Consider the following 19491-nt stretch of genomic DNA (forward strand, 5'->3'; position numbering starts at 1 on the left):
TGCAGTTGTAAATGGTGTATGAGTGCAGTGTGTACAGCTACTGGTGCAGTTGGAAATTGGGAGTGAGTTCATTGTGCATTGTTTACAGTGAGTGGTGCAGTTGTTAATGGGGTGTGAGTGCAATGTGCAGAGTGTGAAGCTAGTGGTGCATTTGTAAATGGGGTTTGAGTGCATCATGCAGTGTGTACAGATAGCGGAGCTGTTGTTAATGGGGTGTGAGTGTATTGTTTAGTGTGTACAGCTATTGGTGCAGTTGTAAATGGGGCGTGTGTGCATTGTGCCGTGTGTACAGCTAGTGGAGCAGTTGCAAAGGGGGTGTGAGTGCATTGTGCAGTGTGTACAGGTAGTGGTGCAGCTGTAAATGGGGTGTGAGTACATTGTGCAGTGTGTACAGCTAGTGGTGCAGTTGTAACTGAATATGTGTGTATTGTGCAGTGTGTACAGCTAGTGGTGCAGTTGTAAATGGATGTGTGTGAATTGTGCAGTGTGTACAGCTAGTGGTGCAGTGTAAATGGGTATGAGTTCATTGTGCAGTGTTTACAGTGAGTGGTGCAGTTATAAATGTGGTGAGTGCATTGGGCAGTGTGTGCAGCTAGTGGCTCAGTTGTAACGTAGGTATGAGTGCAGTGTGCAGTGTGTGCAACAAGTAGTGCAGTTGTAAATGGGGTGTGAGTGTATTGTGCAGTGTGTACAACTAGTGGTGCAGTTGTAAATGGTGTCTGTGTGTGCATTATTCACTGTACAGCTCGTGGAGCAGTTGTAAATAGGATGTTAGTGCATTGTGCAGTGTGTACAGCTAGTGGAGCTGTTGTAATTGGCTGTGATTGTATTGTGCAGTGTGTTCGGCTAGTGGTGCAGTTGTGAAGGGAGTTTGAATGCATTGTGCAGCGTGTACAGCTAGTGGTGCAGCTGTAAATGTGGTGAGAGTGGAATGTGCAGTGTGTACAGCTAGTGGTGCAGCTGTAAATGTGGTGAGAGTGGAATGTGCAGTGTGTACAGCTAGTGGTGCAGCTGTAAATGTGGTGAGAGTGGAATGTGCAGTGTGTACAGCTAGTGGTGCAGTTGTAAATGGGGTTTGTATGCGGTGTGTGCAGCTCGGGGTGTAGTTGTAAATAGGGTGTGTGTGCATTGTGTCGTGTGTTCAGGTAGTGGTGCATTTGTAAATGGGGTATGAGTGCATTGTGCAGCCTGTACAGCTAGCGGTGCTGTTGTAAATGGGGTGTGAGTTCATTGTACACTGTGTACAGCTAGTGGTGTAAATGGCAAGCGACAGGGAGGTCTGGGTTATGCTTGCGGACAAGACCGAAGGTGTTCCGCAAAACGGTCACCCATTCACCTATGCAATCGCAGAAGGTGCAACATCTGCCCCTTCACTTCCCCTCTCCTCACCGTCCAAGGGCCCAAACACTCCTTTCAGGTGAAGCAGTGCTTCACTTGCACTTCCTTCAATTTAGTCTACTGCATTCGCTGCTCCCAATGCGGTCTCCTCTACACTGGAGAGACCAAACGCAGACTGGGTGACCGCTTTGGGGAACACCTTTGGTCTGTCTGCAAGCATTACCCAGACCTCCCAGTCACTTGCCATTTCAACACACCATCCTGCTCTCATGCCCACATGTCCGTCCTTGGCTTGCTGCAATGTTCCAGTGAAGCTCAAAGCAAACTGGAGGAACAGCACCTCATCTTCCTATTAGGCACTTTACACCTTCCGGACTTAACGCTGAGTTCAATAACTTTAGAACATTTATCGATGGTTTTATCCCCTTTTCTATCCTTTCTTACCCACCACCGCCCCCTCCCCCCACCCCATCCCCTACAGGGCCATCTGTTACTTATTCCATGTTGTTCTTTCCCACAATGTTACCCTTGTCCTGCTATTATCACATTCTGCTTTCTGACCTTAATGCCACTATCAGCACCTCCTTTATCCAGTACCACTACCATTAACACTCCTTTGTCCATGATATCTGTGGCAATCTCTCCTTTTCCCCCATCTATCACTGGCCTTCTATAGAGCTTCACTGCTCCACCCCCCTTAAACAGTATAAATTTCATCACAGTTTTACTTCTCTTTAGCTCTGTAGAAGGGTCATACAGACTCGAAACGTTAATTCTGTTTCTCTCTCCACAGAAGCTGCTAGACCTGCTGAGTTTTTCCAGCATTTTCTGTTTTTGATCCAGATCTGACTGTTTGACTGATAGCATTGACCACCACAGTGATCCAGTGTCACTGCCTTTGCAAAGTTTGCCTGGACAGCTTCTTGCTCCTCTCTGGATAAATCACGTTTCCTTCTTTCTATCTTTGTGACCAAGGTCTTTAGTGCAGTGACAAAGGGCGAGAGGGTGGGAACACCAGCACCTGGAAGTTCCCCTCCAAGTCACACACCATCCTGACTTGGAAATATATCACCGTTGCTTCACTGTCGTTGAGTCAAAATCCTGGAACTCCCTCCCTAACAGCACTGTGGGTGTACCTACACCACACGGACTGCAGCGGTTCAAGAAGGCAGCTCACCACCACCTTTTCAAGGGCAATTAGGGATGGGCAACAAATGCCAGCCCAGCCAGCGAAGCCCACATCCTATGAATGAATAAAAAAGTGTGCAAGAGGGTGAAGGGGTGTGCTCTGAGTGAGAGGGTTTTGCAACAGTGGGCGAAGGGATGTGCTCTGAGTGAGAGGGTGTGCAACAGGTGATGAGTGGGTGTGCAAAAGTGTGCAAGAGGGTGACAGAGAACAAACAAAATTGAGAGAGATACAGAGTAAGAGAAACATAAGGAGTGAGTGAAAGATAATAAGAGACGGAGCAAGAGATAGAGTATGAAGGAATTAAAAAGGAATGAGTGAGTGGGAGAGATTGCGAGTGACTAGTGCGCAAGTGTGAGAGCGAGAGATGGAAGGAGTAAGTATGTAAGACACAGTGATTGACAGTTTGAGAGAGAGTTCTTAGAGAGACATGGACAGGGAGCAAGCAGGAGTATGGGCTAGAGTGTGAGAATGTGCGTACATGATAATGCGAGAGACAGAGTGGATGTGTGTGAGAGGTAGAGAGTGAATGTGATAGGCAATGTGCGAGTACGAGAGAGATAGTGTGTAAGAGACGGAGACAGTAAGAGATCGAGAGCAGGACAGAGAAAGAATGTATGGAGCTGGGGGAGAATGTCAGCCTCGAGCCTCTGGCCAGTGGCTGGACTCGAACATGGTATGCCCAGTGTGTGTGGGGACGAGGGTTATAGTCAGGAACAGGACTGGGCTTTGCTTTGCTGGTCCCACTGACATGTGGCTAACTGTATCCAGGGTGGGAGTTGAGGAAGGTCACTGCCTGCGTAAGGACAGGAGGGAGTCGGGGTAAAGGTACAAAGATGTTGGAGAAGGACACTTGAGACAGGAAGGAGACAGAGACACAGGGACAAGGTTTTATTGCAACATTCAAGTTACTGTACAGTGCTATAAATACATGTAATACTGAAATATTTACACCAAAACTGCATCCTACATCAGCAAGCATCAAACACAAAAAATATGAACTTATCTGGCCAAACTAAATCCAAATACCCAACAGCAAAACACACAGCATACAGCAGAAGCTGGCAGCAAACTCTAGTCCTGAAGAGAGGTTGAAGGTCCAAGCCTCATCGGGCACTCTGACAGTGATCACTCCTTACAATGTATACTCACTACTCACTTACCCTTCAGCTCACTCCGTAAGTGTGCGACTGATGGGGACAAAAGAGGGGGTTGAAGGGGAGATACATCAACAGCACTGCCAATGAGGAAAGGAACGCATATAGACAAATCACTGGCACTTGTCGGAGTACAAGGAAAGGATTACTTCTCTATTACTCTGGGTACGGGGAGAGGATTACTCCTCTATTCCCCTTGGCACAGGGAGAGGATTACTCCTCTATTACCCTGGGTACAGGGAAAGGGTTATTCCTTTGTTACTCTGGGTACAGGGAGAGGATTATTCCCCTATTACTCTGGGTACAGGGAGAGGATTATTCCCCTATTACTCGGTACAGGGAGAGGATTACTCCCCTATTACTCTGGGTACAGGGAGAGGATTACTTCTTTATTACTCTGGGTACAGGGAGAGGATTACTCCCCTATCACTCAGTACAGGGATAGGGTTACTCCCCTATTAGTCTGACTTTGAGTTGTTTCTGGGCTTCTGCATTGGGCTTCTGCATTGAAGTAAGTTACTCTTTTTGAGTGGATTGTTGTTATCATTGATGCATTCCATGACCTACAGTGTTTGAACTGGAAAGGCTAGGGGTTTATATGGGGGCACAGAGGGAGGAGGAGGTGGAAAACACTGGGTGTAGGTGTCACGTACAGGGAGCGGTGGGAGTGCAGGGAATGAAGAGTGGCTCAACGGTGAGTAGATTCTGAACCCCTTTTAAGTGTTTTATAAGTGCGAGCACGTTACAGTTGGCTTGTTGGGGTGGTGTTGGCAGGAAGTCTGTGTGTCAGGTCATTGCTGGGGAATCACCAGCCTTTACTTGTCATCCACAGGCAGAGTGCTAACTGGCTGCTCTCCCTTTAACCCAATGGCTCAATCAATGAATGGTGAAGACAGTCTGCTCCTTAGGAATCCCCACTAAACTGTAGACAGCTACCATTATGTACTATACGGATGCTTTGGGCTGCACTGGACACTAAGCTTGCAGGCTAGGAGGCCACACATCTCAGCCAGATGAATCATCACAGAGTCAGGAGAATTCAGCAGGTCAAAGTGTCTTGGGGTGGCTGCTCCCATCCTGTGCCTCTGCAACTCATGTATCAGGCCTGGCCTGTGCAGTGGTACAGGCAGGATTAGAGTGAAGGGCAATCACTCTGGCTGAGAACCAGGCCATTGTGGATTGAAGTTGGAACAGGCTCAGGATGGGTCGGCTCAGCTCTGACTGATGGTGTGGACAACATGGAAGAATGGAAAACAGAGTCTCAGTGCCTCAACTCTTTACACTGAACGTAGAATGGATACAGCAAAACAGCTAGGGCTAGTCTATACATCAAAAGAGGGTACACTTCTAGGGAACATCTGCAAGTTACTCCAGTAGAGGGTTGCACCTCGTGGGCAAATCCAGTGGAAGGTTGCGCCTCAGTGGGTGAATCCAGTGTGAAAGCAGCTCCCGAATCGTCATATTTACAGTGAATTCGGTGAAACGGTAAGTAAGCAGTTAAATCCCAGAAGTTCCAGTGGAGGAGCAATCCACACTAGGTCAATTCGTAGCAATCAGTGTACTTGGTGATCCTGATTGGGTGAAGGGACAGTGATTTAAATGGGCAGTCCTGAGTGGGCTCAATCGCAGTGAATCCAGTGTTGAAGTGGCCCCATCAGCTTTCATATTGTGAATCTAATGTAGAATTCCTGGGTGAAATGGCAAAAAAAGTAGTCTTAAATGGATAAATTCATCCAGTGTAGTCATTCTCAATGGGGGAAAAAAAGCAGTTAATCCAGTGCAAGGGTGGTCCTCAATGGGAGAATATGCAGTGAGTCTGTATAGTTCTTCATGGGAAAACATAGTGAAATCAGTGTAGGAGTGATCTCAATGGTGGGTATGCAGTGAATCCAGTGAAGAAATGGTCCTTGATCGGCGGGTTTGCAGTGAATCCAGTGCAGGAATGCCCCTCAGTGAGAGAAAATGCAGTAAATTCAGTTCAGGAATGGCCCCCAGTGAAAGAATATGCAGTGAATCCAGTGCAGGAATGCCCCTTGGTGAGCAAAATTGCAGTAAATCCATGTAGGAGAAGCCCTCGGTGAGCGAAAATGCAGTGGATCCAGTGCAGGAACGGCCCTTTGTGAGTGAAAATGCAGTGAATTCAGTGCAGGAATGGCCCCCCAGTGAACGAATATGCAGTGGATCCAGTGCAGAAACGGCCCTTGGTGAGCGAATAGGCAGTGAACCCAGTGCAGGAGTGGCCCTCGACGAGTAAATATGCAGCAAATCCAGTGGAGAAGTGGTCCTCGACGAGAGAATATGCAGTGAAATCCGGTGCAGGAGCGGTTCTCAATTAGCAAATATGCAGGGAATCCAGTGCAGGAATGGCTCTCAATGAGTGGGTTTGCAGAGAATCCATTGCGTCCCCATTGTTGAAGATTGTATTTGAAGTGAGTTTAACTTGGTCAGTTAATTGGACATGACTCAGGCGAAAGCAGTAGTTTAGGAGTTGAGCAAGTTGAGCAGCCATCAGTTGCGAAGATCCCGGCCTGATTTGAGTTGCAGTTTTGCGGAATCAGGTGGTGAGGGCAGGTAGGCTTGTGGGTTAGGTAGTGGAGCTTGGGTTTGCATGATGAGCTGATGTCTTTACCGCGCCGGGGTCACCTTGTTGTTCTTGCCCTCCATTTCCTTCCCTTGAACTGCGGCCATGTAGGAAAACAGACACAGCACGGAGTAGCAGATCTCATGGGCCTGGGGAAAAAGGAGGGGGGCCAATTAACACCACCACAAACCAACCAGCCCAAATTACGTTCACACGAACCCATCAGGAATGTGCTGCAAACTGGCCGCAGGTTTAGTGCCCTCTTTCTCAGAATCAAATCGACCTGCTTTGTTTCTAGAGTTTTCTGTTTCTATTTCAGCACAACCGCCGTATATTGAAAACTCCGACACAGGGCTGTACCCGATATACCACACCGGGACACAGGGCTGTACCCCTTGGACCACAGTGGTACCCCATATACTACAGCTGTACACAGAGCAAGATCCCAAATACCACACTAGGACATACGGCGGGACCTCATATACCACACCGGGACACAGGGCTGTACCCCTTATACCACACCAGGATATAGGTTCGGACCCCATATACCACGCCAGGACACAGGAAGAGACCCCATCTAGCACACCGGGACACAGGGCGGGACCCCACAATATCACAGAGAATATCATCTGTAAATCAGACAACTGAAAAATGAAAGAATTGCTCACAGTGCAGTTTCAGCACCTCTAATGTGCCATTGGTTTAAAAGAAATGGTTTTTGAAGAAAAGGAAGCAGTGGATTGGTGCACAGATTAGCAAAACTAAGGAATGAGAAGCCTACTCACCATTGGAGTCTTGTACTTGTGGATCACCACTTCGTTAGTTTGTGGAACTGGAACCGGACAAGCAAGAGACAAAAGAAACAGCTTAACCCAGAAACAAAGCAAGAACAATATCGTACACCGAGCCTGTATATAGACAGACTATTTGCACACACAAAAACACACGCATATATATATATATATATATATACACACACAATGAACATGTACGTTCACCCCTCGTTGCACACCAGGGATGTTTACATATGCATAGTCATGTACAGGGCTGTACATGTCAGTACAGTCGCAGGGCAGGTCTGCGTACACACGCGTTGCAAGACGGAAGTGTGTACACACACGGCCGTGCTGTGGGCCCACGTACACGCGGCCAAACAGTGAGTCTGTATACACACACAGTCGCACAGTGAATGTATACAGTTGCACAGTGAGTCTGTGTACACACAGTCACTCTCATGCTGAGTGTGTGTATGAACACAGGCACACCCCAACACAGGACATTTGAGTGCAGCTGAGGAACTGAGTGCATATCTGACAGGTTGGTGACTGGGGGAGCTTGGTGTGGAGGGGAAGGAAGTGTTCATTTCCTTTTGTGTTTTCTATCTTTCTCACCGTGTAGGAATTGGTTGTGACTCTACTACAGGGAAAGGAGCCAGCTGCGTGCTGAGTATCTGGTAAGTGGTTAAGGTCTGCTCCAGTCCTAAGGTTTAATATAGTGTACAAACTGGTGCTAAAATTAATAAAATATATAAGAAAGCAACATAAATAGGTGATTAATATAATTAAGTAATTGTTTAAAATACATTAAGGATGGCAGGATAGGTGATGTGTCAAGGCTGCAGCATGTGGGAGCTCCTGGATAACATTGTGATCCAGGGCAAACATATCTGCGGCAAGTGTTTGCGGCTTGAGGAACTTTGACTCAGAGTCATTGAGCTGGAGGCTGAGCTGCAGACACTGTGACGCATCAGGGAGGGGGAAAGTTACCTGGACCCTTTACACCAGGAGGCAGTCACACCACTTAGGATAGGGTCTTCTGATTTGGGCAGTGGCCAGGGACAGGAGGGTGTGACTGCGTGAGGCAGGTAAAGGGACCCAGAGGGCAGGAGTGAGAGTCTCTGCAATTGTCCAATAGGACTGAGGTTCTCTCAGCTTGGGTGGGACTGGGGGCTTCAGGGTGGATGAGCAAACTGACTGTGGTACTGGAAGCCATTGAAGGGGGGAGAACAAATAGGAATGTAGTGGTAATAGGGGGCAGTATAGTGAGGGGGATTAACACTGTTCTCTGCAGCAAAGAGCAAGAGTCCAGAATGTTGCATTGCCTGTCCAGTGCCAGGGTTTGGGACATCTGCTCAGGACTGGAGAGGAACTTGCATTGGGAGGGTGAGGATTCAGTGGTCATGGTCTGTGGAGGCACCAACAACATAGGCACAGTGAGGAAGGAGGCTCTACATAGTCAGAGTGAGGAGCTAGGCACCAAATTAAAAAAAACAGAACCTCAAAGGTAATAATTTCTGGATTATTACCTGAGCCTTGTGCAAATTGGCACAGGACAGATAAGATTAGAGATGAATATGTGGCTCAGACTGGTGTGGGAGAAGTGGGTTCCAGTTCGTGGGGCACTGGCACCAGTACTGGGGAAAGTGGGATCTGTGCCTTTGGGATGGTCTACACCTGAACCGTGCTGGGACTGGTGTCCCCGTGAGCTGCATAACTAGGAAAGTAGAGGGGGTTTTAAACTGAACAGTAGGGGCAAAAGATCAAATTTGGGCAGATGCGATAAACCAAAGAGCAGAGACAAGGCAGGAGAGACAGGTATTAATATGGGAAATGATAAACAGACTGACAGGAAGGGACAAAGAGTACAAGTCTAAGAGTAAATCAACAGATAAGGCTAGAGGTTAAAAAATAATAAAAGGCAAAATTTAAGGCTCTGTATCTGAATGCACGTAGCATTCAAAGCAAAACAAATGAACTGAGATTAATAAGTACAATCTAATAGACATTACAGAGACATGGCCACAGGGTGGCATAGATTGGAACCTGAATATTGAAGGGTATGTGACTTTTAGGAAAGACAGGAAGTTAGGAAAAGGTGGAAGGGTGGCTCTGTTAATTAAAGACAACATTAACACAATAGAGAGGAATGGCCTAAGTTCAGGAAACCAGGATATAGAAGTGGTTCGGGTAGAGATGAGGAATGATAAAGGCAAGTTGCTTGTGGGAGTGGTGTACAGGCCCCCTTACAGTAATCACACGGTAGGATGGGGTATTAAAGAAGAAACAGCGGGAGCTTGTCAGAAAGGTATAGCGATTATCATGGGGTATTTTAATCTACATATAGAATGGAATAATCAGATAGGCACAGGTAGCATAGATGATGAATTCATAGAATGTTTTTGGGATAATTTCTTAGATTAACATGCTCTGGAGCCAACCAGGGAGCAGGCTACATTGGAGCTGGTATTGTGCAATGAGGTAGATTAATTAATCACCTCAGTGAATGCGCCCCTAGGTAGAAGTGATCATAATATGATTGAATTTTACATTCAGTTTGAGGGAGAGAAGAGTGGGTCCAAGATTAGTATTTTAAACTTAAATAATGGCAATTATGAGGGCATGAAAGCAGAGCCTGCAAAAATGCACTGGCAAATTAGGTCAAGGGATCTGTTAACAGAGATGCAGTGACAGACATTTAAAGGGATACTTCAGAATAGATACATTCCAACAAGAAAAATTCCACGGGAAGGACGCACTATCCACCTGTGGTGAACTAAAAAAGTTAAAGCTGGTAACAAACTTAAAGAAAAAGCATATAATGGCACAAAGATGGGTGTCAGAGAAGAATGACTAAAAGATTAATAAGTAGGTAGAAATTAGAGTGTGAGAGAAAGCTAGCTAGAAACATAAAGACAGTAAGAGTTTCAATAGATATTTTAAAACGAGGTAACAAAGTGAGCATTGGTCCTTGACAGAGAGTCTGGGGAATTGATAATGGAAAATAAAGAGATGACAGATGAATTGAACCAGAATTTTGCATCAGTCTTCACTATAGAGGATACAAGTAACATCCCAGAAATAGCTGTAAATCAGGAAATGGAAGGGAGGGAGGAACTCAGGAAAAATATAATCACCAGACTGAACAAATTGTTGGAGCTGTGGGCTGACAAATCTCTGGGTCCTGGTGGACTTCATTCTAAGGTCTTAAAAGAAGTAGCTAGTGAGACAGTAGCTATTTTGGTTTTAATTTTCCAAAGTCCTTAGATTCTGGGAAGGTTCATTACATTAGAAAATGTAACTCCTTTATTCAAAAAGGGAGGGAGACAGAAAACAGGAAACTACAGACCAGTTGGCTTAACATCTATCATAGGGAAAATGTTACAAGCTATTATTAAAGAAGCTATGGCAGGGGACTTAGATAAGTTCAAGGTAATCAGGCAGAGTTAACATGGTTTTGTGAAAGGGAAGTCATGTTTAACCAATTTATTGGAGTTCTTTGAAGAGTAACAGCTGCTGTGGATAAAGGGGAAACAGTGGATGTACTGTACTTCGATTTCCAGAAGGCAATTGATAAAGTGCCTCATCAAAGGTTATTGTGGAAAATAAAGGCTCATGGTGTAGGGGGTAACGTATTTGCATGGATAGAAGATTGGATAGCTAACAGGAAACAGTGTAAGCATAATGGATCATTTTCTGGTTGGTAGGATGTGACGAGTGGTGTGCCACAGGGATCAGTGCTGGGACCTCAACTTTTTACAATTTATATAAATGACTTGGATGAAGGGATGGATAGGATGGTTGCTAAATTTGCTGATGACACAAAAACAGGAAGGAAAGTAAATTGTGAAGAGGACATGAGGCTGCAAAGAGATATAAATAGGTTAGATGAGTGGGCAAAGACCTAGCAAATGGAGTATAATGTGGGAAATGTGAAATTGTCCATTTTGGCAGGATGCATAAAAAAGCATAATATCTAAATGGAGAGAGATTGCAGAGCTCTGAGATGCAGAGGGATCTGGGAGTCTTAGTGCCTGAATCACAAAAGATTTGTATGCAGGTACAGCAGGTAATTAGGAAAGTTAATAGAATGTTATAATTTGTGTGGGGAATTAAATACAAAAGTAGGGAGGTTGTGCTTCAGTTGTACAGGGAGACCCCATCTGGAGTACTGTGTACAGTATTGGTTTCCTTATTTAAGGAAATTCAGGACCGGCATGTTCCTGCTAGGATGAAGGATAAGCATGGCAAGTTTCAGGAACCTTGGATAACGAAGGATATTGTGAGATTAGTCAAAAAGAAAAGGGAAGCATTCGTAAGGGCTAGAAGGCTGGGAACAGATGAAGCGTGTGGAAAATATAAAGAAAGTAGGAAGAAACTTAAGCAAGGAGTCAGGAGGGGTCATGAAAAGTCACTGGCAACCAGGATTAAGGAAAATCCCAAGGCCTTTTATACATATGTGAAAAGCAAGAAACTAGCCAGAGAAAGGGTAGGCCCAGTCAGGGACAGAGGTGGGACTCTGTGTGTGGAGCCAGAAGAAATGGGAGAGATACTAAATGAGTACTTCTCATCAGTATTCACCAAAGGACTTAGCGGTCGATTTGTCTAGGGAAGAGTGTGTAGAAAGCCTGGATCATGTTGAGATCAAAAAAGTGGAGGTGTTAGGCGTCTTGAAGAATATTAAGGTGGATAAGTCCCCAGGGCCAGATGCGATCTACCCCAGAGTACTGAGGGAGGCAAGGGAGGAGATTGCTGAGGCCTTGACAGAAATCTTTGTATCCTCACTGGCTACGGGTGAGGTCCCAGAAGACTGGAGAATGGCCAATGTTGTTTTAGCAGGGATAATCTAGGAAATTACAGGTCGGTGAGCCTTACGTCAGTGGTAGGGAAATTATTGGAGAAGATTCTTCGTGACAGGATTTACTACCATATTAGTGAGAGGCAGCATGGTTTTGTGAAGGGGAGGTCGTGTCTCACTAACTTGATTGAGTTTTTCGAGGAAGTGACAAAGATGGAAGGGATGTTATAAACATGGATTTCAGTAAGGCCTTTGACAAGGTCCCTCAAGGCAGACTGGTACAGAAGGTAAAGTCGCACGGGATCAGAGGTGAGCTGGCAAGATGGATACAGAATTGGCTTGGTCATAGAAGACAGAGCGTAGCAATAGAAGGGTGCTTTTCTTAATGGACAGCTGTGACTAGTGGTGTTCCGCAGGGATCAGTGCTGGGACCTTTGCTGTTTGTAGTAAATGTAAATGATTTGGAGGAAAATGTAACTGGGCTAATTAGTAAGTTTGCAGATGACACTAAGGTTGGAGGAGTTGCAGATAACGAAGACGATTGTCAAAGGATACAACGGGATATAGATCGGTTGGAGACTTGGGTGAAGAAATGGCAGATGGAGTTTAATCTGGACAAATGCGAGGTAATGCATTTTGGAAGGTCTAATACAGGCAGGAATTATACAGTAAATGGCAGAACCCTTAAGTGCATCGACGGGCAGAGGGATCTGGGTGTACAGGTCCACAGGTCACTGAAAGTGGCAACGCAGGTGGATAAGGTAGTCAGGAAGGCGTATGGCATGCTTGCCTTCATCGGCAGGGGTATTGAGTATAAAAGCTGGGAAGTCATGCTGCAGCTGTATAGAACCTTGGTTAGGCCACACTTGGAATATTGCGTGCAATTCTGGTCGCCACATTACCAGAAGGATATGGAGGCGTTGGAGAGGGTGCAGAGGAGGTTTATCAGGATGCTGCCTGGTCTGGAGGTTATTAACTATGAGGAGAGGTTGGAGAAACACGGATTGTTCTCACTAGAGCGACGGAGATCAAGGGGGGACTTGATAGAAGTTTACAAAATTATGAGTGGCATGGACAGAGTAGATAGTCAGAAGCTTTTTCCCAGGGTGGAAGAGTCAATTACTAGGGGACATAGATTTAAGGTGAGAGGAGAAAACTTTAGAGGAGATGTGCGGGGCAAGTTTTTTATGCAGAGGGTAGTGAGTATCTGGAATTCGCTGCCAGAGGAGGTGGTGGAAGCAGGTACGATAGTGGTGTTTAAGAGGCAGCTTGACAAAACATGAATAGGATGGGAATAGAGGGATATGGACCCCGGAAGTGCAAAATGTTTTAGTTGACGGGCAATATGATCGGCGCAGGCTTGGAGGGCCGAAGGGCCTGTTCCTGTGCTGTACTTTTCTTTGTTCTTGTTCTTTGAAAGATGTAAATGCATTGGAACCAGTTCAGAAGTTTATTAGAATACCTGGAATAGAAGGGTTGTCTTATGAGGAAAGGTTGGACAGACTAGGTTTATATCCACTGGAGCTTAGAAGAGTAAGAGATGAGATTGAAACCTAGAAGATCCTGAGGGGTCTTGACAGGGTGGATGTGGAGAGGATGTTTCCTCTTGTGGGAGAATCTAGAACTAGGGGTCACTGTTTAAAAACAAGGGGTCACTCATTTAAGACAGAGATGAGGAAATTTTTTCACTCAGAGGGTCATGAGTCTTTGGAACTCTCTTCCTCAAAAGGCAATGCAAGCAGAGCCTGAATATTTTTAAGGCAGAGAAAGATAGATTGTTGATTAACAAGGGGGTGAAAGATTATCGGGGGTAGGCAGGAACGTGGAGTTGAGGTTACATTCAGACCAGCCATGATCTTATTGAATGGCCTACTCCTCCTAATTCGTATGTTCATACACACAAAGTCCTACATATACAAAACCTAAACTATCGTATGCTAAGACAAAGATACAACAGATTTTTTGCAAGTACAGAGGCAGGGAAAAGATCACTGAATTTTAATGGCACAAGAGGAGGCCATTTAGTCCATCGTGTCTGCATCGGCTCTCCAAATGAGTATTATGACCTACTGCCATTGCCCTGCCTTTTCCCCGCACCCCTGCACATTGTTTCTATCCAAATAATCATCTAATGCCCTCTTCAATGCCTCGACTGAACCTGCCTCCACTACACTTCCAGGCAGTGCATCCAAGACCCGAACCACTCGTCATGTGATAGTTTTTTTTCACGTCACAGTTGCTTATTTTGCAAATCACTTCCAATTTGTGCGCTCTCATTCTTGATCCTTTTACGAATGGGAACAGCTTCTCCTTATCTAGTCTGGCAGCATCGGTGGAGAAGAAATCAGTCAACGTTTCGAGCCCTCATGGCCCTTCAGCAGAACTGAAGCATAGTTTCAACAAGGGAGAAATATAAATTGGTTTAAGGTGGGTGGGGGGGAAGAGACACATTGAGGGTGTGGTGTGAGCAGATAATCAAAAGATGTCAGAGACAAAAGGGTCAAAGAGGTGTTGAAGGTGGTGGTCTTTGTCTGAGAAAAGTGCTAATTAAGAATGCAAGACAGGATATTCAAAGTACAGCTCTAGTGGGGGTGGGGTGGAAAGACTAAAGGTTTTAGTTTTAGATTTAAAAATAATGGAAATAGGTGGGGAAAGAAGAATCTATATAAATTATTGAAAAAAAAGGCGGGTGGGGGGGGGGAAAGAAACGGGGTGGGGATGGGGGGAGGGGGAGTTTAAGATCTAAAGTTGTTGAATTCAATATTCAGCCCAGAAGGCTGTAAAGTGCCTAGTCGGAAGATGAGGTGCTGTTCCTCCAGTTTGCGTTGGGCTTCACTGGAACAATGCAGCAAGCCAAGGACAGACATGTGGGCAAGAGAACAGGGTGGAGTGTTAAAATGGCAAGCGACAGGGAGGTTTGGGTCTTTCTTGCGGACAGACCGCAGGTGTTCCGCAAAACGGTCGCCCAGTTTGCGTTTGGTCTCTCCAATGTAGAGGAGACCGCATTGGGAGCAACGAATGCAGTAGACTAAGTTAGGGGAAATGCAAGTGAAATGCTGCTTCACTTGAAAGGAGTGTTTGGGCCCTTGGACGGTGAGGAGAGAGGAAGTGAAGGGGCAGGTGTTGCATCTTCTGCGTGGGCATGGGGAGGTGCCATAAGTGGGGGTTGAGGAGTAGGGGGTGATGGAGGAGTGGACCAGGGTGTCCCGGAGGGAACGATCCCTACGGAATGCCGTCAAGGGGGGTGAAGGGAAGATGTGTTTGGTGGTGGCATCATGCTGGAGTTGGCGGAAATGGCGGAGGATGATCCTTTGAATGCGGAGGCTGGTGGGGTGATAAGTGAGGACAAGGGGGACCCTATCATGTTTCTGGGAAGGAGGAGAAGGCGTGAGGGAGGATGCGCGGGATATGGGCCGGACACGGTTGAGGGCCCTGTCAACGACCGTGGATGGAAAACCTCGGTTAAGGAAGAAGGAGGACATGTCAGAGGAGCTGTTTTTGAAGGTAGCGTCATCAGAACAGATGCGACGGAGGCGAAGGAACTGAGAGAATGGGATGGAGTCTTTACAGGAAGCGGGGTGTGAGGAGCTGTAGTCGAGGTAGCTGTGGGAGTCGGTAGGCTTGTAATGGATATTGGTGGACAGTCTATCATCAGAAATTGAGACAGAGAGGTCAAGGAAGGGAAGAGAAGTGTCAGAGATGGACCATGTGAAGATGATGGAGGGGTGGAGATTGGAAGCAAAATTAATAAATTTTTCCAGGTCCCGACGAGAGCATGAAGCAGCACCGAAGTAATCATCGATGTACCGGAGAAAGAGTTGTGGGAGGGGGCCGGAGTAGGACTGGAACAAGGAATGTTCCACATACCCCATAAAGAGACAGGCATAGCTGGGGCCCATGCGGGTACCCATAGCCACACCTTTTATTTGGAGGAAGTGAGAGGAGTTGAAGGAGAAATTGTTCAGTGTGAGAACAAGTTCAGCCAGACGGAGGAGAGTAGTGGTGGATGGGGATTGTTGGGGCCTCTGTTCAAGGAAGAAGCGAAGGGCCCTCAGACCATCCTGGTGGGGGATGGAGGTGTAGAGGGATTGGACATCCATGGTGAAGAGGAAGCGGTTGAGGCCAGGGAACTGGAAATTGTTGATGTGACGTAAGGTGTCAGAGGAATCACGGATGTAGGTGGGAAGGGACTGGACAAGGGGAGAGAGAAGGGAGTCAAGATAACGAGAAATGAGTTCCGTGGGGCAGGAACAGGCTGACACGATCGGTCTGCCAGGACAGTTCTGTTTGTGGATTTTGGGTAGGAGGTAGAAGCGGGCCGTCCGAGGTTGGGCGACTATCAAGTTGGAAGCTGTGGGAGGAAGATCTCCAGAGGAGATGAGGTCAGTGACAGTCCTGGAAACAATGGCTTGATGTTCTGTGGTGGGGTCATGGTCCAGGGAGAGGTAGGAGGAAACGTCTGCGAGTTGACGCTCAGCCTCCGCGAGGTAGAGGTCAATGCGCCAGACAACAACAGTACCACCCTTGTCAGCGGGTTTGATGACAATGTTGGGGTTGGACCTGAGAGAACGGAGTGCAGTGAGTTCAGAGAGAGACAGATTAGAATGGGTGAGAGGAGCAGAGAAATTGAGACGGCTAATGTCACGCCGACAGTTCTCAATGAAAAGATCAAGAGAAGGTAAGAATCCAGAGGGAGGGGTCCAAGTGGAGGGAGAATATTGGAGGTGGGTAAAAGGATCCGTTGAACGGGGAGAGGACTCCTGCCCAAAGAAGTGAGCACGGAGACGAAGACGGCGGAAGAAGAGTTCAGCATCATGCCGAGCCCGAAATTCATTGAGATGAGGGCGTAAGGGTATGAAACTAAGTCCTTTGCTGAGCACTGAACGTTCAGCATCGGAGAGGGGAAGGTCAGGGGGTATAGTGAATACGCGGCTGGGGCTGGGATTGGAAGATGGGGTGAGGACGGAGGGACAAGCAGGGGTGGAGGGTCCCCGATGGGTGTTGGAGTCGATGAGTTGTTGGAGCTTGCGTTCCTTAGCACTTGAGAGAAAGAGAAAAAGTTTCTTGTTGAGGCGACGGATGAGGCGAAGAATAAAATGAAACTGAGGGCACGCGCAGCTTTGAAAAAGGGTGCGGCGGTGCTGCTGGAGGGAGAGGTCAAGTGTGTTCATATGGCGGCGCATGGCACTGAGTGTGGATCTCAGAATGCGACGGGAACAGCAGTCCGAGAAACGTTTTATGTCCCGGAGATACCTGTAATCCTGGGTGGGTTCGAAACAAGAGGGATGGAATTTCAGTTGAAATCCACGTGGGGTGAGTCGGAGACGGAGACAGTCACTGAGAAAGGAGATATGGCTATGGCTGTCTCCCTCCAGCAGCACCGCCGCACCCTTTTTCAAAGCTGCGCGTGCCCTCAGTTTCATTTTATTCTTCGCCTCATCCGTCGCCTCAACAAGAAACTTTTTCTCTTTCTCTCAAGTGCTAAGGAACGCAAGCTCCAACAACTCATCGACTCCAACACCCATCGGGGACCCTCCACCCCTGCTTGTCCCTCCGTCCTCACCCCATCTTCCAATCCCAGCCCCAGCCGCGTATTCACTATACCCCCTGACCTTCCCCTCTCCGATGCTGAACGTTCAGTGCTCAGCAAAGGACTTAGTTTCATACCCTTACGCCCTCATCTCAATGAATTTCGGGCTCGGCATGATGCTGAACTCTTCTTCCGCCGTCTTCGTCTCCGTGCTCACTTCTTTGGGCAGGAGTCCTCTCCCCGTTCAACGGATCCTTTTACCCACCTCCAATATTCTCCCTCCACTTGGACCCCTCCCTCTGGATTCTTACCTTCTCTTGATCTTTTCATTGAGAACTGTCGGCGTGACATTAGCCGTCTCAATTTCTCTGCTCCTCTCACCCATTCTAATCTGTCTCTCTCTGAACTCACTGCACTCCGTTCTCTCAGGTCCAACCCCAACATTGTCATCAAACCCGCTGACAAGGGTGGTACTGTTGTTGTCTGGCGCATTGACCTCTACCTCGCGGAGGCTGAGCGTCAACTCGCAGACGTTTCCTCCTACCTCTCCCTGGACCATGACCCCACCACAGAACATCAAGCCATTGTTTCCAGGACTGTCACTGACCTCATCTCCTCTGGAGATCTTCCTCCCACAGCTTCCAACTTGATAGTCGCCCAACCTCGGACGGCCCGCTTCTACCTCCTACCCAAAATCCACAAACAGAACTGTCCTGGCAGACCGATCGTGTCAGCCTGTTCCTGCCCCACGGAACTCATTTCTCGTTATCTTGACTCCCTTCTCTCTCCCCTTGTCCAGTCCCTTCCCACCTACATCCGTGATTCCTCTGACACCTTACGTCACATCAACAATTTCCAGTTCCCTGGCCCCAACCGCTTCCTCTTCACCATGGATGTCCAATCCCTCTACACCTCCATCCCCCACCAGGATGGTCTGAGGGCCCTTCGCTTCTTCCTTGAACAGAGGCCCCAACAATCCCCATCCACCACTACTCTCCTCCGTCTGGCTGAACTTGTTCTCACACTGAACAATTTCTCCTTCAACTCCTCTCACTTCCTCCAAATAAAAGGTGTGGCTATGGGTACCCGCATGGGCCCCAGCTATGCCTGTCTCTTTATGGGGTATGTGGAACATTCCTTGTTCCAGTCCTACTCCGGCCCCCTCCCACAACTCTTTCTCCGGTACATCGATGATTACTTCGGTGCTGCTTCATGCTCTCGTCGGGACCTGGAAAAATTTATTAATTTTGCTTCCAATCTCCACCCCTCCATCATCTTCACATGGTCCATCTCTGACACTTCTCTTCCCTTCCTTGACCTCTCTGTCTCAATTTCTGATGATAGACTGTCCACCAATATCCATTACAAGCCTACCGACTCCCACAGCTACCTCGACTACAGCTCCTCACACCCCGCTTCCTGTAAAGACTCCATCCCATTCTCTCAGTTCCTTCGCCTCCGTCGCATCTGTTCTGATGACGCTACCTTCAAAAACAGCTCCTCTGACATGTCCTCCTTCTTCCTTAACCGAGGTTTTCCATCCACGGTCGTTGACAGGGCCCTCAACCGTGTCCGGCCCATATCCCGCGCATCCTCCCTCACGCCTTCTCCTCCTTCCCAGAAACATGATAGGGTCCCCCTTGTCCTCACTTATCACCCCACCAGCCTCCGCATTCAAAGGATCATCCTCCGCCATTTCCGCCAACTCCAGCATGATGCCACCACCAAACACATCTTCCCTTCACCCCCCTTGACGGCATTCCGTAGGGATCGTTCCCTCCGGGACACCCTGGTCCACTCCTCCATCACCCCCTACTCCTCAACCCCCACTTATGGCACCTCCCCATGCCCACGCAGAAGATGCAACACCTGCCCCTTCACTTCCTCTCTCCTCACCGTCCAAGGGCCCAAACACTCCTTTCAAGTGAAGCAGCATTTCACTTGCATTTCCCCTAACTTAGTCTACTGCATTCGTTGCTCCCAATGCGGTCTCCTCTACATTGGAGAGACCAAACGCAAACTGGGCGACCGTTTTGCGGAACACCTGCGGTCTGTCCGCAAGAAAGACCCAAACCTCCCTGTCGCTTGCCATTTTAACACTCCACCCTGTTCTCTTGCCCACATG

The 19491-nt window shown here is 47.5% G+C and overlaps 1 protein-coding gene across 6 annotated transcripts in view; it reads right to left on the minus strand.

Annotated features, from left to right (window-relative positions):
• Positions 1-3400: 3400 nt before the first annotated feature.
• madd (MAP-kinase activating death domain) overlaps positions 3401-19491 on the minus strand; it is a 262082-nt gene continuing 245991 nt past the window's right edge. For all 6 annotated transcript variants that reach the window (XM_078548799.1, XM_078548797.1, XM_078548801.1 and 3 more), the window contains 2 exons: positions 7048-7094; positions 3401-6411 (listed from right to left, as the gene is read on the minus strand). In XM_078548799.1, coding sequence (XP_078404925.1) covers positions 6307-6411; positions 7048-7094 — 152 coding nt within the window. In that variant the 3' untranslated portion in view covers positions 3401-6306. The remainder of the gene's footprint in view (positions 6412-7047; positions 7095-19491) is intronic.

This window comes from Cetorhinus maximus, chromosome 9, assembly GCF_964194155.1.
Source record: "Cetorhinus maximus chromosome 9, sCetMax3.hap1.1, whole genome shotgun sequence".
NCBI classification, from domain to species: domain Eukaryota; kingdom Metazoa; phylum Chordata; class Chondrichthyes; order Lamniformes; family Cetorhinidae; genus Cetorhinus; species Cetorhinus maximus.